The sequence below is a fragment of the Carya illinoinensis genome, chromosome 8 (genome assembly GCF_018687715.1).
Source record: "Carya illinoinensis cultivar Pawnee chromosome 8, C.illinoinensisPawnee_v1, whole genome shotgun sequence".
Lineage (NCBI taxonomy): Eukaryota > Viridiplantae > Streptophyta > Magnoliopsida > Fagales > Juglandaceae > Carya > Carya illinoinensis.
Window position 1 is genome coordinate 1,853,990 of NC_056759.1, and position 23,046 is coordinate 1,877,035.

The window sequence follows — 23,046 nt, forward strand, 5'->3', positions numbered from 1 at the left end:
CTCACATAATGTATGTATCACAATTGCTGTGACCCCATACTTCGTGTGCCATAGATATTGTGGACCCCACGAAACTGAATGTACTCGAGATGAAATATGACTGGAATACGAAGGGACTGAAGCCCTGACGTAACATAACTTGACTTGAACATAACTTAAAATACATGACCAACTTGAGATAGAAACATTTCGTAACATGGCATAACATATAATAGACAACATATTTAACATGACATACTTGCAACAGTGAATATTACATGACTTGACATACATGTAATAGATGACATACTTAGCATGACGTATTTGTAATGTACAGTAATACATGATAGAATATATTATGTAACAGATAAAAATTGATGACATAATAAATTCTGTATAATAGACAATTACGTGATAACTTGACATGGCATGACATATATGATAACACACATACATACACTATAGTTCCTTTACTTAGCACACATACACAGTAGACTGCTAGTAAGTTAAAAGTTAAGTTACCTCGATCTCCGCATTTCTTATAAAAACCTCAAGCGCGATCACGAGGAACTGTAATTAGTGATTCTAAAAGTTAGTAATAAATCACTAATAACTTAAAATATGAAAAATACTAACTTAAAGAGTAAAATTTCCATTTTACTCTCTACATGTAGAAAAATGACCGTTTTACCCATAACTTAAAGATTTTGCATACTAACTCCAAAAGTACCAAAATTTACATGCCTCATGTAAATTTTATTCTCAACTCAAATATCAATTTATAAAAATTTAAAACTAATTACAACTATTAAAACTTCATAGGGCCGAAATTCTCATATGATATTTCTATTGATTTTTGTTTCTAACTTGTTTTGATTAACCTTTCGATCTATGACTTATAAAGATGTGATCTTCAAACCAAACCATCACATGGTTTAAAAAGATGTCCTAAAACATATATAAGCTTTTAATTCAAGATCACATGATTAAAAATTAACCAAAACATAAATTTAGCCAAAAACATCCACACTTTGGCTTATTTGAATATCTCTTTACATAAAATTTTATATCTTTGAAACTAATATCAAATATCTTCAAAATAATAATATAAAATGTATATAAGATGCTTAGGATCCTCCAATAAAATTATCAAAATCATTGGAATAGGTTTAGACCACCAAAGAGTTAAACTTTCTCAAAACAGAAACTGTTTTTCCTCTTCCAGTTTCTAAGTTTCTAAATCTAAGAAAATATTTCATCAAAACCTTTAATCATGCAAAAATCCTCAACCAATAATCATATACACATGTTAAAAATACTCCATAAAAATTTTAGACCAATATCTATCCATTAGCTTGGTCAAAAACTCCAAACTATAACATATTCTCCAGTTTATCTCCCAGAATGACCTTTCTATAGTTTATACAATATTTGACTGACCAAATGATTTTCAAATGGGATAAATTAGGTATCCACGTAAACTAGACTAAAAAAGGAACAACTTATATGAAGGAGACTTTATGATAAAATACTTATAAAAGTTTTGAAATGGGCATATAAAAGAACACCTAAAAGCTGTCCGAGAGAGAGTGTTTGGTATTCTTTCAATGGAAAGTGTAAATGAAGATAATTTCGTGGGGAGGGGTGGCTGGAGATACTTATAGATGATATATGGAAGAGATGAGGCTGGAGTGAGAATTAAGTGTAAGACTCTCTTATCCGAAATGAGAGTTAAGTGTAGGACTCTCTTACCCGAAGTAAGAGTGGAGTGTAGGACTCTCTTACCTAATAATATCTACAAAAATCAACTCAAGATATTTTTACCCAATAATATCCACGAAATTAGTTTAAAATATTTTTATCCAATAATATCCACAAAATTAGTTTAAAATATTTTTATCCAATAATATCCAAAAAAATTAGTTCAAGATATTTTTATCCAATAATATCCACAATTTTGAACAGACGTTTCGTCCGAAAATATGAAAAAGTGTTATTGCGCCATAAGACCTTAAATAACCCTCCGAGTCTAATGGCACAAACCATAATACATTTAGACACTTCTAACTATCTCCAATAATCAAAAACACACTTCTGATACCATAATGAGTAATAACACTAACTATGTAGTTAGACTAAAACCTATATGATTAATGGATTTGTGAAAGCTTATAAATTTTTCATAAGGTTCCTAAAGTTAATAGAAATTCCACAATTGAATTTCTAGCGGGCTGCTACAGGTAAGACATCCACCCACACTTCATTATAAACATCCAACCACTTTGAGTTTGCAACTGCTCTATCTAATCTCTCTTTGGTAATTGTTTCATCCCCATGCATGTTGCTCCATGTGAACTTCTCCCCCTTCCTCCCCAAATCATGTAGATCGGTACTTGATAAAACTTCTCTAAAGGCCTCCATTTGTTTTTCAGGCCTTAGTCTCCCTCCCTCTTTTTCATCATTTGTAAGTATGTCGTTAAAATCCCCCACTAAACACCACCCCTTCGACCCCTCTGGTTTCAAAGATGCTAAAAAATCCCAAGCTTCCTTCCTCTTCCCAACCTCAAGCTGCCCATAGAACCCAATGAACAGCCAATTCTCCCATGTTTCTTCATCTCAAACCTAAGCATTAATATGCCTTTGTGAGTAATTCACAATCTCAATATTCACTCTATCATCCCATAGTAATAGTAAACCACCCCCTTTCATAAGTGAGTTCACTGTAAAACAGCCACAGCACTTCAGTCTCCTTCTTAACCTTTCAAACCTGTCCCCTCCATTATTTTTTTCCATAATGAAAATGACATTGGGTTTATTCCTCTCTGCTAAACTGCAGAGATCTTGAACTGTCCGAGAGTTCCCCAATCCTCGGCAGTTCCAACTTAAGATTTTCATGATGATTGGCAAGGCTGATTTTCAGCCTTCGCCACAAAGTTTGAAACTTCAGACCCCATCACCCTATCCTCCCTCCTAACCTTTTTTCCTTTGTCTGTTAGATTTTCCCCCTCCTACACCTCCATACTTCTTTTATTTCCACTCCCTACCCAGCCCTCCTCCAACTCATTACACCCCTTTGCTCTAGCCCTTCTCTTCCAAGTCCCTTTCTTAAGATTGTGAATTCCCTTATTTCCTGTTTCCTCCTCCTTTCTCACTGACTGCTCAATCTCTTTCTCTCTTCCTCCAATTTTCACCTCCAAATCAACCAAAGAAATCTGGCTTTCAGTCTCACCTAACCCTTTCTCTTTGTTGTTCACACATTCCCCCTCTACCCTTCCCCTACCCTGCACAATGATCTCCCTCTCCCCTACCCCCCCTTTAGTTTCTTTTCCTCTCATCTCTTGTATATCCCTGCCTTCCTGACTCCCTTTATTGATATTTACCCTACCCCCATCTGACCTTCCTACTGTTTTCTCATTCTTTCCACATCCTTGTTTACTCATGTTTTCAACTCCTTCCCTCTCCTCATATAAATTCTTATTGTAACATTTCCCTCTCATCCCTTGACTAGCTCTCAACCAAACCCCAAACTGCTCATCCCATTGCTCACTCCCTCCTTTCTTTTCACAACCTTTCTCACCATGCATTATGCGACCACAATCAAAGCAGATCTTAGGCAACTTTTCATAACTGAAAGACACCCATATGCTCTCCCCTTTAACCTTGATTGTTCTTCCCCTTGAAATAGGAAACATTATGTTTAACCTTATTTGCACTCTCAGGAAATTCCCCCACCCACTCCCATCTTCCTGCGTATCTACCATTTCCACTTGACCCACAGTCCCACCTATTTGTTCACCTCGACCTTTGTTCATATAAGCTAAGGGTAATCTGTGCATTCTAATCCAAAAGCTCTCCGAATCAAACAACATCCTTGAAGGTGGGGTGAAACCATCAAAAGACTTCATCGCTAGCAGTCTATTATCAAATAACCAAGGTCTCCCCTCCCATACTCTCTCCTTAGCAGCCTCAGTTCCAAAGGTAATAACAAAAGTGTGTAATGCCCCAAACCCAAAACTATAAACGGACAAAGTTCCGTCTATATTATTATAACTTTCTCCCTATTTACAACATGTATCATATACATAAATTCAAAGTGTTCACAACTATAATACAATGATCCTCACCAACACATTTACAAGTTCAACTAGAGCCATTAAATTCTCAAATATTTACAAAACAGATCCTCCAACCAAAAACTGTAAAATAACTAAAGTATGACCAAAAGAACACTCTTTGTACAATCAAAACCATTTCCAAGTAACAAAACCAACCTCAAGTGATCAACCAAGTCCCCTCTGAAATCTTTATAAGTTCCACAACTATCACTTTAAAGGGAGGAACTTTCTACAGCACTGAAAAAAGTTATGAATGAAGTGGTAAGCTGTCACATACTCAGTAAGTAGAAATTTAATGGGGGTGTGGGAGTTGACAATTTTCTTCACTATAAGAGAGTGAATGAGTTCTAACCAAATAAAGTGAGCAATACAATTTCATCTCAACTTTTATATTCAGCCAAATATCATATTCAAGGCCACATGATAATAGAAAATAACCAATATAACACAAAGATATCATGCCACAAAGACATCATGCCTCGAGGGGCATCTACCACAAAAATATCATATCGTGAGGGGCATCAAATATACCACAAAGATAACAAGGGACATCGAATATGTCACAAAGACATTTATATCATGGGCTCAAGAATAAATAGCCTGCTCACCTTTAACCTTCAATTTGATAAAAACATATATCATTTTTCAACCCTTCCAACCATTACAAAATTTGCACAAATCCTACAAGCTAAGCCAAAAAAAAAAAAAAATAGCATATGAATGTGCATAAATCCAAAGTTTACTCAAGTTTGAATTATAAAACCAAAGTGTACCATTCCAAACAAACCAATCATTTCTTTTTGTAAAAACCCCTTAAAGAGCCACTTACCTTGATTTATGGCTAAAATAGTCACGATATTCCTTTGTCAACATCACTCGAAACCTATTTCAAGGTCATTATAATCAGTCAACTTCAACTCTAAAAATTATCTCACTTAACTCTAAAATTTTCTACAATCCTCAATCATCATGAGTCTAAACTTGTTTTAAAAGATTATCCTTCAAAATGGAAAAACTCCCAAATTTCTAGGTTGTAATTTAGCTTCTGGACAGAAAGTAAAGTACCTCTATTTTCTTAATAACCCAACATAAATAACGTCTATACTCACCCATAAAACATAGACATAACCTAGATTAATAATAGGTAATACCCACCACCCATGGTTGAATATAAATTTCATATTCCATACATCCTAACAACATAATACACTAGGTATATTCTCAACAATTCACAACTTTAAAATTTACAAACTTTATCTACAAGATTACTTAAATAAACCAATTATCAAGGATGAGAGTTTACCTAAAACTGTTGTTGGCAGTGTTGAAACAACACAAACTAGTGGCTGTGAGAGGAGGTTAATGATAGAGAGACATATAAAGAGAATATTTTTACTGTTTAAAGAGAGAGAAAGAAAAGAAAAGAATATTTATATATATATGTATGTATACGATGAGGGGATTATTGATATATATATATATATATATAGAGAGAGAGAGAGAGAGAGAGAGAGAGAGAGAGAGAGAGAGGAGAGAGAGAAGAAACTGAGGGTTTGTGTTTGTGAATTGAAGAGGAAGAGTAAAATATGGAGGGTAGGGAGAGATAGAGAAATGGTGGAATAAATGAAGAAATGATATGATTTCCCGGGGGGGGGGGGGGGTGTTCGAGGTAAGGAGATAAGGGGGACATACAAGGTGATGAGATAGGGGGAAGATAATTGTAGGAAGATTTGAGAAGCTACGGGAAGGGGGAGAAAAGGAAGGAATAAGGGTTGGGGAGGTTGGGCCATTACGCATGGGCTGGGCTTCTTTTTTTTTTTTTTTTTTTTTTGGGGGGGGGGCTATTACAAGTGTTTGGACATACCTCCAAAAATTGTGCTGCCTAGCTAACTCTCCACACTTTAGCCAAGGTTGAGCTCAACACCTCCTTGCTGATAATTCTCTGCGAACAGACCTTCCCCACTATGCTTCTCCCTTCCTTGTATTTCAATTCTTCATCTTCCTCAAATATAATATCAGATGCCTCCCCTTCCGTTAGTCGAAGCCTCCTCCACTTTTCCTCTAGTTCCTTCATTTGTCCCTACTCCTGCTTTGTAACCACCCCCGTTCACATCTGCCAACCACCATGAAAGCTCACCCTTCTACCCTTATGCAGAATCTTCCTCTCTCCTTACTGTTATAACCACCATCTGACCCCTTACGCCTCACTCACACTCACACACATTCACCTCCTCTTTTTCAGAGAGAAAAAGAGAGAGAGAAGACTAATATTTTAGCTCATTTTAATCTGAGTATCCACGTCACTGAGTTGACTTGTAGTGAAACTCGTCGATGGTGGAGTATATCAAACCCTCCTCTTCAAGAGACCTAATAGATTCCCTGGAATAGAAGAGTAGGAAATAACATATTCATCAAAGGAAAAACATGTGAAATTGTTCAAGATATAGAGATGGTGTGAGAGATTACATGATCTTCTCCACAGGAATTTTTAGTTGCTGTGAAAGCTCATCCCAATGTACCCCTTTTCCTATCCACTGCATAATGCATTCATGAACAGATCCCAAAAAGAGTTCAGTATAATTGCTAGTATCAAATGATAAATTGACAATAATTGATTGGAACTGACAATCAAACCCTATACTTAAATTCTGAAGTTGAGAGAGTGCAAAATCGTTTTGGAAGAATAGCTAATAAACAAACTTTATAATGCAAAGATATAGATAAAACCTCATAGGGAGATAATTTTCAGTAGCAAAACTACTTCTCCAGGTAGATTCATATTGCACTAAGCCATCTTAGTAAAATGAGTCAACAATAACCAAACAGAAATTTGATTCGAAAGAGAATCTGTATAATTTGACGACTCACATGCTTGCAGGTTGCTGCAAATAGTCAAGGACCAATTGATCACAGCTCTTGACCCCCCCCCCCCATCAATGCTGGATGGCCCAAAGAACTACAAAAGAGAGAACTAGGATGTTATTCCAAACATGAACCAAACAAGAATACCTAAAAAGAGAAATTCCATTCACATCATACTTGACTAGATGGGGCTGTCAGATATTCACTTGATGCACTCTTCACTGAAGGACTGAGAGATGTCTCCACTAGCTGCGTCTGGGTTGGGGTAACTCCTTCCAGCTTCGACCAAGACAAAATGCATACATCATCAATATACAAATTAAAATATATAGACATCATGAGTCTATGCTAAAGACAATGAATGAACCTGTAAACCATAACATTAAGCAATGTCCAAATTTTGGCATGCCCACAAATCGAAGCCCCTTAGCATAACTTGCAAATAGGAGTTCCACTTCAATTTTGAAGCCACAGTTAAATAATTTTAATAACTTTCAGTTGAATATATATTACATTATGACATCCACAACCACATAATGTATTAAATTATGGGAATAGCTATGTTATTCCTATCATTCTTAGTGGGCGAAACAATTGTAGAATATGCAAGGGATCAGATACATGATGAATGCAACCACCACAGGCATGAAATAGAGCATGACTAATTTTACCTGTGATTTGGACTGCAAGTAGTTATGTGTGCAGTCAATAAAATGGAAGGTAACCTCATCGAAGTTTGTTACAGGTCTGAAAGGCAACAAAATTATCATAATGAGATACTCATTCTATATACAACAAAACAAAATTTCACATAATATACACAAAATATATTATATCAAAGCCAATATAATTTACCAAATTTAAAAGCATCTCAACTACCTACTCCTATCAAGTCGTGGTCCATATTCAAATTACAGAACCACGATGTCATGCGAAAAATAAATCCTTAGAGAGGAAACTTCATCGTAGAAGATACCAAAAATGGCCTCCAAAAGCTTATAACCAAGAACCAAAATGAAATTGATAGACAAAATGTACTTCCCAGCCATACCTGACAGAGAAAACAACTACTTGCTTAACGCCTTTAAAGCTTTTCAAGTGTACAAGATAAGGTTGATAGTCCAGTCACAGTACCTCCAAGTCAACCCGAATCAATAGCAACCAACAGGCCGAAACGAGAGAAAAGTGTACTGACACGTTTTGCAAACTATGTAACATATGCACTACGAGTTGAAAGGGATGAGATCCCAACCACTTACAGAGAAGCCATACAATTTAATGAACGAGTTGAATGGACAAAGGCAATGAATGAAAAGATGCAATCTCTTCACCAAAACCAGACTTGGGAGCTTGTGCCACTTCCATAAGGAAAGAAGTCAATTGGCTGTAAGTGGATCTTTAATCAAAAAGATGATCAAGCTGCTAAAAATGAAATACGATACAAAGCTAGATTAGTAGCCAAGGGCTACGCTTAGACAGAGGGAATTGACTACAGTGAAGTATTATCTCCTGTTGTGAAGCACTCATTCATTCGGATATTGCTAGTTTTGGTTGCACAAAATAATCTTGAGTTAGCACAGCTTGATGTAAAAACAGCTTTCTTACATGAAAATCTAGAAGAGGAGATTTATCTGTCTCAACCAGAAGGTTTTAAAGAAGCAGGAAAAGAAAATTGGTCTGCAGTCTAAAGAAGTCACTTTATGGCTTGAAATAGTCACATCGGCAATGGTATAAGCGGTTTGACCGCTTTATGATAGACCTGAAATACACTCGTTGCCAATACGATCACTGTGTATATTTCAGAGAACTTACAAATGGATCTTTCATTTATTTGCTTTTATATGTAGATGATATGTTAATTGCATGTAAAAGTAAGGGGGAGATAAATCGTTTAAAAACTCAGTTGAGTCATGAGTTTGAAATGAAAGATATGATAAAAGTACAAAAAATATTGGGGATGGAGATTAGCAGAAATATGGTGAAAGGTACAATTCACCGTACTCAGAAGCAGTATATGAAGAGAATACTGCAACGCTTCAATATCGACTCAAATACTAAGGCGATGAGTACTTCAATGGCCCCATATTTCAAACTCAGTGCATTGCAGTCTCTTAAAGATGATGAAGAGTGAAACTACATGAGGAATGTCTCATATGCAAGTATTGTTAGAAACTTAATGTATGTCATGGTATGTATACGACCTGATATCTCCCAAGCCATTAGCTTAATTAGTTGCTATATGCATAATCCTAGAAAGACTCATTGGCATGCAACTAAATGGATTCTACGGTATATTTTAAGGACTATAGATATTGTTGAAGTTCTAGAAGAGTGAAGATAGTCTAATAACTGGATATGTTGACTCAAACTATGCAGGTGATCTTAACAGACGCCGATCAACAACTGGATATGTGTTCACTATGGCTAGAGGACCATTTAGTTGGTGATCAACTTTGTAGTCTATAATTGCACTATCATCCATTGAGGCTAAATACATGGTTGTAACAGAAGCTGTGAAAGAAGCCATTTGGTTACAGGGATAGGTAACAGACTTGGGTTTTAAGCAGCAAGAGTTTATCGTTTATTGTAACAGTTAAAGTGTAATTCATTTGATTAAGAATCAAGTGTATCACTCTCGAATAAAACACATAAATGTCCGATTTCACTTTGTACTTGAAATATTAGAAGAGGATGACATCAAATTTTAGAATATTGGCACTGAAGATAATCCAACAGATATGTTGACAAAAGTTGTCACAGGGATCAAGTTCTAACATTGTTTGGACTTGATCAATATTGTACACTGTTGAGCACCGTCGAGTGCATTGGAGCCCATTCGATAGCGGAAGTCTTTCATGTCAAAGAATGAGGTGCATTCATTTGAAAAATGAATCAGTTTGTAAGCAGCCTTGTCCTCTGTGTAGCCACCGAAAGTCTTTTGTCATATTAGGACACCCAATTCTCTGGTAACAATTTAGGACCATAAATTGTTGCACCGATTCTCTTGGTCAACAATTGTAAGTGCTTGTCCTTTGAAACTTCTCCTATAAAAAGAGAACTCATTTGTGTAAAATGAAGTGGGCAAAACAGAGAGAAAGTGGACGTGAGAGAGAAATTGTTGAGTGTTTGTAATCTCATACAAACTCGATGAATTTTGGCTCTAGTGGATGTAGGCAATTTGCTGAACCACTTAAATATCGTCTTGTGTGATTTTTGGACAGACCAGAGGCGCAACAAGTTTCTGCAAGCCAAAAAGTCCACAATACATTAGCATGGATAATGGCTTCCATGCCATGATTAACATCAACTATTGTAACGGGAATAATCACCAATGTATGAAAATTGCCACGATACGTACCTTAAATAGAAATTAATGCGAAAATGTTGTGCCTTTTAGCTATCTGTTATAGACAAATCTCAAGCTTTTTGCCTATATATAAAGAGAAAAGATGTATTCAGGCAACCATTTGTATAAATATAGAGTAACAACAATCAATGAGTTTAAATAAATTACACGGCTCATTTGGGTAGAAATGGATCAATTTTTCAGAGTCTGAATGGTAACTAAGAACTTCACAACAAGAATAGTTGTAAAACTGTCCTCATTGGTTATATGTATCATCATTTATAGCAATCAAGGGTAAATGTATTTGTATTGCTTCCACAAACTTACTAATATATTGTCCAATATGTACAGTTTAAGATATTATTTTTCTTCAACTTTCATTTCCTCATGGTTAATATATTCTTGTACTCAATGGTTGCCCGAAACTGGTTCATTAGAATATTATAAGTTGACTTTCTAGTTTAAAATGCTATTCATTCTTAAACCTAGCCTGGGTCGTATCAAATAACAACCAATATACTTGGTCAACTATATGACCAAGGGTTGAACACCCTGTACTGTTGAAAAAAGATTTTATGCCATCACTCTACCAAACCCTAAAAACATTCCTCATTTCTATGATCTATGAATAAAAGGTTTTTATTTTGTATAAATTAGATTTTTGAACATGTGGCTTGTTTAGTAGCAGTTAATCAAAATTAAATCAGACCAATGGAAGAAACTGTATTTATTTGGGAATGGCAACATTTTTATTACAATGAACAGAATGTAATGGCAGCAAAGTGGAAATGCAACACACATGAAAAATTTAAGTTCAATGTTTCTATCTTTTGAAGAGTGCTAAATAAGAATACTGATAATTTTAGACTTCAACAAAAATATCACACAATCCAGGCTTGCACGCGGCGTTCTGCTTGTCTATGCAAATGCATGAGAGTATGCCGTAGATTCTCAAAAGTAGCCGCAAATGTTTTATGAACTGCATTTCTAACCAGAAACCTACCTTTTTTAAGCCATATGGGCATGCAAACATGTGAACTAGGGATGATATGTTTAGTTATCTGAGTTTTACCCTTGACGATGTATAGTCCACTTCACTTGATAAAGAACATACTTTTACGTAATGAACTGGGCAATTAGGATACCATCTCGAGTATCAAAAAACAATCTAGACAAGTCCATATCAAACTCAATAGTGATTCCCATACTCTTGTCGTGGGATCGGGAGGACATGCAACTCCCAAGTAATCAAATATATATCAATATTATTCTTTCATTAAATTATCCTTGAGTTGTTTCCTTGTTACCTTATGGGCAAACCCTTTTTTTAAAAAAAAAATCGGCAACCACATGTTAAAGTGGTCCCTCCCCAGTTTTATTAAAAGCACCCTCACTTGTGACAGAGAAAAACCGTGGAAACAAGCTCAACTATCAAGAGATACAAATATCTGCCAAACAAGCTCAACTACAACAAAACTAACATTTCCCAATATAGCCAAACACCCGAAAAAACATAAAGAAAACCAAAGAACAACTATAAAATAAAACCCCACAACCCAACAATCAAGATATACGAATATCTGCCAAACCCACCCAATCCATTCTATATAAACCACGGAGAACACGAGGCAATAAAATTTCCTCTCTAATCATATTACTTTCTTCCAACTCACCCCTTTTAGCCAAAAAATCAGTGACCTTATTTCCCTCTCTAAAACAGTGTTTAATCGAATAATCAAAATCAACTAACAAAGAAGACAATTCATCCCAATAATCTCAAAGATACCAAACAGTACAAGACATATTTAAAATCCAATTAACCACCACTAAAGAGTCGCTTTCAATGTCAATGGCATAAAGACCCAACTCTTTACACCTTCGAAGACCTTCAATAATTGCTCTTATCTCTGCTTCATTATTAGAACATAATACTCCAAAATATTTGGAGAATGCAAAAATTAAATCACCATGGCTATCTCTCAAAATTCCACCCCCTCCACCTGGTCCTAGATTACCAAGACTACTCCCATCCAAATTAAGTTTTAAATGACCCCAAGGAGGTTTATCCCATTGTACAGCCTACACTACTAGATCTCTTGGTTGAACAACATTCACACTAAGCCGAAGAAGTAAAGATCTATTATTTGCCAGCAATTTCTTAACTTTATTTACCTTGTTAGATAGTGACTTAATCCAAAATAAGATAGAGGCAACAATCATATCAACAGATTCATTTTTACCTTCCATCCTAGCCAAACAGAGTCTACGCCACAAACGCCTAATAACCACAATAGCTAACAGGTTGAGAACAAACCCCATTTGACTTTGCCAAGAAGCCCTATTAAACAAGGCTTGAACTCTAACTTTCCATCCTTGATGAGCCACAAAAGGAATACCAAACTCATCCATAACCCTCCTCTATACATTCGCTGCAAATTCTCCCTTACTAAAGACATGGTCGAGCTCTTCTGTCTGCCCCTCAGAACAATAATTACAACATGAAACCATAGGGATGCTGCACTTCTGAATTTGAACATCTACTGGTAAATAAGCAAAACCAGCTTTCTAGAAACACATGGATAATTTCTTTGGAATCCACTTATTCCAAATCCAACCAGACCAGTCAAAATGTTGTAATTTAACACGAATTAATTCCCACACCGATTTAGTTGTAAACATACCAGTTTTCTCTAGTAACCATATAAGAATATCTTGGACATGTTTTAAACAGCCCACCGAATCCATAACATCTCTTGCCAAAGGTACACCAAGCAACTGATACATCCTATCAACATCCAAAACATTATCTATGACTAAATCTTTAACACGCAGATCTGGACCCACAATAGTATCAACTGCATTGCATAAGGGTCCTGAGTCCAAGAATTTATCAAACCATAGAGAAATATCTCCCTTTCGAACCACCCATTTTGAGTTATTTAACAACACAGGAATTTGTCTTGCCAAATTCTTCCAAAAAGGGGATCCCAAGGAACTCCCCTCGCCCACAGCTAAAAAACCATTTTTAATGTACTTTGCCCAAAAAAACTTAGCCCAAATTGAATTTTGAGAAACTAATTACCAAGCTAGTTTAAGAAACAAGGCCTGTTGCACCCCTACCAAATCTCGCACTCCAACTCCTCCTTCCTCTACAGGAGCACACACCCTTCTCCATGACCTCCATTTCCTCTTCCCCACCCCATTAACCTCACCCCAAAAGAAGGAAGCAATCAAATTATTTAGCTTCCTAATAACAGTCTTTGGCACATGAGAAATAGACAAAATATGTATAGGCAAACTTGCTAGGACATGCTTGAACAAAATAAGCTTGCCCCCCTGAGAAAGAAGCTGATTCTTCCAACCTGCTAATTTTTTAGACACTTTTTCAACCAATCCATCAAAATGAGAAATCTTCATTCTTCCATCTAAAATAGGCACTCCCAGATAAGTAAAAGGAAATGATCCCTCTGAAAATCTAGTCTCAACAATTACCTCTCTAATGCGTCTAGCCGACAGAAACTTTGAAAAATAAATAGCAGATTTTTCAAAACTAACCAGTTGGCCAGACCATGCTTCATACATCTTGATAGCACCAAGCAACTCATGAACAGATTTTTTAGAAGCATTAGTAAATACCACAACATCATTAGCGGAAAACAAGTGAGAAACAACCGGACCCTTAACAGGCAAAGAATACAAACCAATCCTCCCATCCGCCACTCTATAGATGATCAAGCTAGAAAAAACTTCCTCCATCAGGATGAACAAGTACGGAGATAAAAGATCCCCTAACAGAGACCTCTTTTAGATTTAAAAAAACATTTTAACGAACCATTCGTCATAAATGAATACCACGGAGTCACAATACAATTAAAAATCAGATTGCAAAAACCATCTGGAAACCCAAACACCCATAGCACTATCTTCATAAACTTCCAATTCACCCTGTTATACACCTTACTCATATCAATTTTGACCATTGCATTACCCCCTCTAGATTTCTTATGCAAAGATTTGATCAATTGCGTAAGAGAAATATTCTGAAAAATACTCCTACCTTTAACAAACACACCCTGCTCCGGAGAAACTATTTTGTTAAGAACCGTAGCAAGTCGATTCACAAGCAACTTGGAGAATACTTTATAGACAACGCTACACAAGCTGATTGGCCTAAACTTATCGAACGAAGGGGGATCTTTAACTTTCAGAATGAGGACAATAAACGACGCTGTATAGAACCTAGGCAGATCAATACCATGAAAGAAATCCCTCACAGCATCCATTACATCCGTTCTAACAATATTCTAGCAAGAAGTGAAAAAGAGAGAACCAAACTCATCCGACCTAGGACTACTATTAACATTGACCGATAAAAAAGCATCCCTTACCTCTTGCTCCATGGGAAGAGAAGACAGCCCTTCAATATCCTGTAGAGACAACACTGGCTAAATAATATCTTCCAACGCAGGTTCCTCCACCTCCACATCAATAGTCAAAAACTGTTCAAAATAGGTTGTCGCACCTTCATTTACCATCTCAGGAGAGTCAAGTGTAGACCCATCTGGTAGTCTCATATGCTTACACAAACCTGATTCCTCCGTTGAGCAATAACTGCATGGAAAAACTTAGAGTTTTGGTCTCCCTCCTCAAGCCACCTTTTTTTTGCTTGTTGTGCTAACCTCATCTCTTCTCGATGAGCCCACAACTCAAGATCATTCCTAGCCACTGTCAAATCAGCATCCACTTCGTAAGAGAAATTTTGTTGAAGAAACTCTTCTAATAATTAAACTTTTCCCTCAAGCTCTCAAATATGGTTATCAACATGCCCAAAAACTTCCTTGTTCCAACTCCGAAGAACCAGTTTTAACCTCTTAAGTTTCCTTATGGGCAATCCTACAACTATAATATCCGAGATACCTACCACAGAACACTTCACGGATCATTTTCTCTTTCTCATTCAAAAAACATGAATATACTTGCCTATGGGGAAGTAATAGTATTAGTAGGACCTAGAGACTAATAAGACCAAGGGCCCTCCAAAAAGTAAAGGCCAAATTCCAAACCATCTTCATAAAAGACATGTTTGCTTTTTATCTTCCCAAACTCGGAGCTTGAATATTGTCCTATAAGGTTGTAAAGATATATCTAAGTTCTCTAGACCCTAGTAATAATGCCTCAGGCTTCTATTTTTCAACATAATGGAGTTGAGAGGCATTTCGCAACCTCTCATTTAATGTTGTGTAACCTTCTTTACATACTGGTTTTTCTCAAGAATGCTCTCTCAGATTCAATTGCCACAAAAAGCACAATTTTGTGGGCTACCATAAGTATTTTTGCCCACCAAAACCATCTAAATTAGCCTCCTCTATTCATATTTATCACTATAATCCCACCAAAAAAATAAAATCACTTGTAGTGTAAAAGGTAACGACAATTAACTATTTAAGGCAAATAGTTCATCAACAATGATCCCAATGTAATCTGCCCTGGCAGAGTTTCTGAAAGTGGGGGAGAATGTATATATCTAATATTCTAGAAGGGGCTGAGGGTTGATTAACAACCTTTCAAGCAATTGTCAGAAGGATCTCATTCTGAAATAATCGAGGCTGCAATTGTTAAATGTTTATTTTTCTTTTTCTTTTAGCTTTCACTGTCAGCATCTGTAAATATTATTCATTTCCCAAACCACACATTGATTATTTGATTATTGCTTCACAAGCACGTCATAGCAAAATACAATTAAATCCACATAAACGCTGCATCAAATAGAGGAATTGACGAACTGATTTCAAATAGAGAAAGGTATTTTTTGCTAAAAAGCTTTGTTTTTAAAGTAGATATCCAATCCGCTTATCAAATCAATCATATGATTTTGTAGATTTCCAAGAAGTTGCACAAATATTCTAGCACCTTTAAATGCCAAACAGAATTATTTAGGGCCAGTCTGCTATTAGTTAAGCAGATGGGATGATATCTCAGACATGAACTGATACAAAGGTTAAATTCAGAATACAAAAACTCAACATTTGGTGTAACCAACTTTAGCTAGTTGGAGAACAAAATGTCTATATCATCTCCAAGCTGCCAACCATCATTTGAATCTAGAAACAATGGCTGAAATAAATCTGCAGCAGAAACCATATTATAATTATTATTAGGTTGGTCACCTGCAGCGGCACTGCTACTACTACCCATGTCGCCATTTTTTTCCGTAATTTCCTGCGATAATGGAGGATTAAGAAGAGCGCCGCTGCTATCGCCTTCGATCGCGTTTTTCGACTCGTTTATATTAGCGTCATTGAGCTTCGCGAAATCGTAATCAAGCATGTTGCAAAACTCCTCCGAACTAAAGTCCAGAATGAAGCTCGTCGGCGTGTTTTCTACTTCCCCGGACGTTGATGACAGCTGCCCGACACTTGATTTTGATAGTTCTAGCTTGGGTTTGGTTAAGCCGTTGCCAGATAAAGGTCCTGTTAATGCCGCGTTCTTCATGTCTGGATTTAATTGAATGACGTCTTCCTTCCCTTGCTGCTGCGGACAGACACCACAGGACAGCGCCACGCCACCGTGAAGATCAACTCTAACGTCTGCCTTTTTGTCAATAATCTCAACAGACCTTGTTGATGGGAACTGATCTTTCGCCTTCTTGGCTATATAGGAGTTCCAGTAATTCTTGATCTCATTATCCGTTCTTCCTGGCAGCCTTCCTGCAATCAGAGACCATCTGCAAATATTGCGTAATAATGTTGTGTCAGTAGTACTGTTGGGTTGATATAAATATGATAAATGAAATTCCTACAGAGGAAATATCACCGATAAAATCTATAGATTGTTAGTGTTTTTTTTTTTTTCTTTTCTTAATAGTTAAATAAATAATTTCTTTTATGATTTTATGATTTTTTTTAATATTTAAGAAGTTTAAAAAAATAAATTGAACTATCGGTATTTCCTTTTTTTCTTTTCAGACAAAAATACCTCCTTTATTGATATGATATCGAAGTACCAAGACCTACTCTTTTCATACCAAGTACTACCGGTCTTTCTTTAAGACCAAATTTCAATGACTGCAGCAGTGTTCTATAAATATTTATTAGAAATATATTTCTGATTATAATTAGGAAGTATAATCTATTAATTGCAAAGAAAAAATCTTCACAACCTCCTAATACTCTTCACTTCACATTTTTTTTAATTTTTATTATTTTATCTTTTATCAAATATTTAATATATAAATAATGAATAAAAGAATTAAATTAATTTAAAAAGAATAAATTCAAAAAAAATATATTAAAAAAATTAAAAAAAATTAGAGTATGGAGTGTTGAGAGGTTGTGTAGCATTCCTCAATTGCAAAAGTAGTAGTACCTGTTGCCTAAGAGCTTGTGCATCCTCATGATTAGTTCTTCTTCGTCTTCTGAAATGTTCCCTCTCTTTATGTCTGGTCTAAGGTAATTCAGCCAACGAAGTCTGCAACTCTTTCCACATCTCTTGAGCCCTGCACCAGACATCCATACATCAAAAGAAAACATATATATAATATGTCGTGGGTGAATTCTAGGAACTCGAAAGAACTCATGCATAGAATTTTAGGATCGATCTTCTCAAGTACCTGTTTGTTTGGCAAGGTTACTCCATTTTCCTTCTCCATGGGTTTTGACATAACCTACGAGGATTTCGTCTTCGAGAGCAGACCATGCTCCTTTGGTTAGTCCGTCCTTCGAACGGATTCGAGAACTTCTGCCCATCTCAAGATCAGGGTGTTTTTTTACCTTGTACGTACTTCGTTGTGTTTTTTGTTGCGACACAAGATCACGATCCACATGTTTGGGAAGGTGTCTGATCTTTTATAGAAGGGCGTGTCCTTTTACTTCTTTCTTGTTTGAGTTTTACTAGTGTTTTATCATTCCAGGTTCTTGCACATTATATATTATATTTATTTTTTATTTTATTTCTTTTAAATTATTTGAATTCTTTTACCTCATTATTCATATATAGTATATTTAATAAAATATTTAAAAATAAAAAAATATATATATGTATTATATAGAGATAACGAGTAAAGTTTTTCTTTTTATTTTTACTGAATAAGAAATAACTAATCAGAATGATTAAAGTGGTAAGCCGGAGGCAATTGCATTAAATATATAAATAAATTTGAAAAAACAAAAACAAAAGAAAAAAAAATAAAAAATGAGGAGGTAATGAGAAAAGAACTTTATGAGTAATATTACTTAACTTTTCAACTCTCATAATTTTTTTTTTAATTTTTAATATTTTTAAAAAAAATTTTGAGTTTATTCTTCTTAAATTAATTTAATTTTTTATTTTTTATTTATATATTAAATATTTGATAAAAATAATAATAAAAAAATTAAAAAAATAGTGTGTGGAAATCGTACGAATAGTAAGAAGTTGAATAAATTTTTTCTTTCTCATACCATTATTACGCAATATTTGCTGGATGGTCTTTGATTGCAGGAAGGCTGCCAGGAAGAAAGGACAACGTTCTTCTATTTTATATCTCATCATTTTCACGTGCCTCTCTGCTTTGAATTAAATAGATTGTGTTTGCATTTCTAAAAGTAATGATAATAGAAAAATGATTGATAACAGGTGTTTTGATGCAGTAATTGTGCACGAAATGAGGCTTGAAAAATGAAGTAGTGGGAAGTGTGTGCAATTTCTGCACCAACGTCATTGTCTGTAGCATTTCTGATGATAATATTTATAATTTTGATTTTTCAATTTGTTTATTTGGTGTCTTTTTAGTATAAATTGTATTTTTTTTAAGTACTTTTTAAACATATTTAAATATTTTTAAAAAACTAAAAAAATATCAATACACTAATAATCACTTCTTTAATTAATAAATAAGAAAAATTAACTTATAAATAATCAAAATGAAAAAACATACTAGATTTATTTTTTCTAAAATATGAAAATTTTAGGTAAATTTGATATTCAAATTATTTTTTTAATTAATAATAGATTCTATTTTTGAAAAAAGAATATTCAAAATTTTGTATATTTTAAAAGTTAAAAAGTGTAACAGATATTATTTGTCTAATTAACCGTATTATTAGTTAGAGTATGTGGTGGTTCGATGAATCTCCGCCTTTAATAAGCGTTTATGATGAGATACTATTTTAACAATGACGTGGTACTATAGTCACTTCTGTTGAAAGAGCTACACCTTACGGGACGCGATGAAACCACGCCTCATGTCCGAGATAATTATTTCAGGAAAAATAATATTTATGGTTTAAACATGTGTTGGAAAACGACATAAAGACTTATGTATGACCACCGCCATAAAGTTTCCGACTTACTCCATGTGCCATAAACTGACTTACTCACTTTATATATGTGGCCATCGTTTCATTGTACAAGTACTATATATATATATATATATATATATATATATATATATATATGTGTGGCCATTTTTTCATTGAACGAGATGTAAGTTTTCTGAGTTGTATAATAATATTTTAAAGATTTTTTCTTGCAATATTATTTATTTTTTAATTTTATAACATGCCATCAATTTGAAAATTTTATCAATTTTAAAATTAGTAGTCTTCTATTTCAAATAAATTTTTCAATACATTATTTCTAATTTTCAAGATAAATATAAAAAATTACATTACTTATTATTACTTGATAAAACTCTATATTTATTATCATAATTTTGTAAATGTATTTCTTATTTAGAATATAAATATACTTATGTAAAAAAATGTCAAATCTTATAAAATTAGAATTCATTACTCTTGATATTTTTGGAAAAAATTATTTATCTTAGATCCTTGATGCTGAGATTCATCTGAATACAATAAACTTGAGAGATACAATTAAAGAAGGAAATCATGCATCCCAGTAGAATCGCGTTAAGGCAATGACTTTCTTTCGCCACCATCTTCATGAAGAATTAAAAACTGATTATCTCACAGTGAAATATCTCTTTACTTTGTGGAATGATTTAAGGGAGATATATGAGTATTAGAAAACTGTAATCCTCCGAAAAACTCGTCATGATTGGTTGCACTGGAAGTTGTAAGACTTCAAGAGTGTTAGTGAGTATAACTCTGAACTCTATAAAATTAGCTCGATATTGAAATTATGCGGTGAAAAAGTCACTGATAATGATATGTTATAGAAGACATATACTACTTTTCATGCCTCGAATGTGCTCTTGCAACAGCAGTATCGAGAGCAAAAATTTTAAAAATATTCTGAACTTATATATTGTCTTCTAGTGGCTGAGAAAAATAATAAGATTTTATTAAGAAATTATCACACGTCCTACTGGTTTTATATCATTCCCTGAAGTGAATGGTACTGGATTTACACCATTCTTAAAAGTGAATGGTGCATCTTTTTAAAAAAATCGAGGGCGTGGACATGATAGGAAAACTATAGACGTGGAGGTCCCAAAAGCAACCATACTAAAAGCGATAATAATAGATATACGACGTACCACCAGAAGTGGTTCAACTCAGAAAAAAGTAAAGGCTCTTATAACAAATTTTCAAAAAAAGATGAAAATGGATGTTATAGATGTGGCATGATTGAACATTGGTCTCATATCTATCGTACAGTTAAGCACTTGGTTGACTTATACCAAGTTTTTATAAAAGAGAAAACAAAAAATTTTGAAACAAATTTTGCTGAACCAGCAGATGCTTTAGTTTCTATAGATGGAGAAGATATTACCCACATTGATACTTCTGATTTTTTTGAGAATCCTAGTGGTAGAGTTGATCATTTAATTGGTGATGGAAGTGTTCCTTTTTAATTAATGTATTTTCTTTATTTTATAGTAAAATTTTTTAATATTTTGCAATGTTTTGTAGTAATGAAAGTTTTATATATTTTGTATAATCATGAGTTTTACTGATGAAATTTTTATATCTAAAATGAATGATAGAGATGTATGTCTAGCTGACAGTGATACAACTCACACAATTCTTAAGGATAAAAAATATTTTCAAAATCTAACATTGAGTAAAACCTACGTTCATACCATATTTGGTTCATCAAATCTAATTGAAGGTTTCGGAAGAGTTTATATTGTGTTGCCTAATGGCACCAAATTATGCATTGATAATACTCTATTTTCTTCACGATCCAGACGAAATTTATTGAGTTTTAAGAATATACGTCGTAATGGTTGTCATACTAAAACCACCAACGAATACAGCAAAGAGCATCTTCTCATTACTAAAATGATTTTGAGCCAAAATCTTTTATTAGAAAAACTATATGCTTTCTCATCTGGATTGTATTATACATAAATGAGAACAATCTAATCACATGTGGTAATGCACTAGAAGTGCGTTGACTCCAAAGTATTTATGATTTGGCATTATCGCCTCAAAGATCCAGGATCAATAATGATGAGATGAAAAATTAATAATTCGTATGGTCATCCCCTAAAAAATCAGAAAATTATCTTACCCAATGAATATATGTGCTCTGCATGTTTTCAAGATAAATTAATTATGTGCTCTACATGTTTTCAAGATAAATTAATTATCAAACCATCTCTCTCAAAGGTTATTTTTGAATTTTCATTATTTTTACAAATGATTCATGGGGATATATGTGGGCTTATTTAACCATTAAGTGGACCGTTTAGATATTTTATGGTTTTAATTAATGCATCAGTCGATGGTCACATATTTGTTTATTTTTCATTAGAAATGTTGCATTTGTTAAACTTCTTACCCAAATAATTAAACTACGAGCACAATTCCTTGACTATCCAGTCAAAACTATTTGATTGGATAATGCAGATAAATTTACATCTCAAACTTTTGATAACTATTACATGTCAAGGAATAGGTGTTGAACATCCAATTGCTCACACATATACTCAAAATGGTTTAACTGAATTATTAATCAAAAGGCTTCAGCTAATCGCTAGACCTTTAGTTATAAAATCAAAACTTCATATTTCTACTTGAGGACACGCTATACTTCAAGCAGCATTGTTGATTCGGGTTAAACTATCAGCATATCACAAATATTCTTCATTACAGCTTGCATTTGATCAACAACTAAATATTTTTCATCTTTATATTTTTGGATATACGGTATATTTTTCAATTACACCTTCATAATGTACAAAGATAGATCCTCAACGTAGACTTGAGTTATATATTGAGTTTGATTCTCCATCTATTATTAGATACCTTGAGCCTCTTTTAGGAGATATGTTTAAGATACGTTTTAAGAATTATCATTTTGACGAATCTATTTTTCTAACATTGGGTAATGAGAAGTCAGTGCCTGAAGCACGAAAAGAAATTACTTGGAAAAATAAAACACTTTCCCAATTTGATCATCGTACAAATGAATGTAAACTAGATGTTCAAAAAATTATTCATTTGTAAAGTGTTGCAAATCAATTACCAGATGTATTTACTGACACTAAAGATGTGGTAAAACCATATATTCTGCTATTAATATTCCAGCAATGATTGCAGCCCCTGAAGGACAAGTTGCCAAAACAGCAATATGTGAGTTTAAGACACGTCTGAAGCGTGGACGGCCTATTAGTGCAGATGACAAAATTTCTCGAAAGAGAAAAATACAAAATGAATTTGATAGTTCTGAAGAGCTCATACCCACAACACAAGCCACAAAAGCAATTGATGCTCCTGAATAGAATAAATCTCCTAAAAAAGAACCTCTTAAAGAGATATTTCATGAAATGTCTTCCCTTGAAAATGGACAGGT

The 23,046-nt window shown here is 34.3% G+C and overlaps 1 protein-coding gene and 1 long non-coding RNA gene across 3 annotated transcripts; both read right to left on the reverse strand.

Moving 5' to 3' along the window:
* Positions 1-5,770: 5,770 nt before the first annotated feature.
* Positions 5,771-15,241, reverse strand: LOC122319397. 2 transcript variants are annotated; one of them, XR_006245073.1, is made up of 9 exons: positions 14,691-15,241; positions 10,315-10,386; positions 10,097-10,197; positions 9,732-10,000; positions 7,628-7,703; positions 7,134-7,235; positions 6,963-7,050; positions 6,561-6,628; positions 5,771-6,473 (listed from the first exon to the last, which is right to left on the reverse strand). It is a non-coding gene; the product is annotated as an uncharacterized LOC122319397 (long non-coding RNA). The 2 variants fall into 2 exon arrangements; XR_006245072.1 differs by having other exon boundaries at positions 9,732-10,197.
* A 909-nt stretch (positions 15,242-16,150) lies between these two features.
* On the reverse strand, positions 16,151-18,172 carry LOC122319191 (trichome differentiation protein GL1-like). The gene is made up of 3 exons (XM_043137146.1): positions 17,912-18,172; positions 17,668-17,797; positions 16,151-17,026 (listed from the first exon to the last, which is right to left on the reverse strand). Exons 1-3 carry the CDS (start codon positions 18,045-18,047, stop codon positions 16,348-16,350), a joined length of 945 nt encoding a protein of 314 aa, XP_042993080.1. The 5' UTR covers positions 18,048-18,172; the 3' UTR covers positions 16,151-16,347.
* Between the last annotated feature and the right edge of the window lie 4,874 nt (positions 18,173-23,046).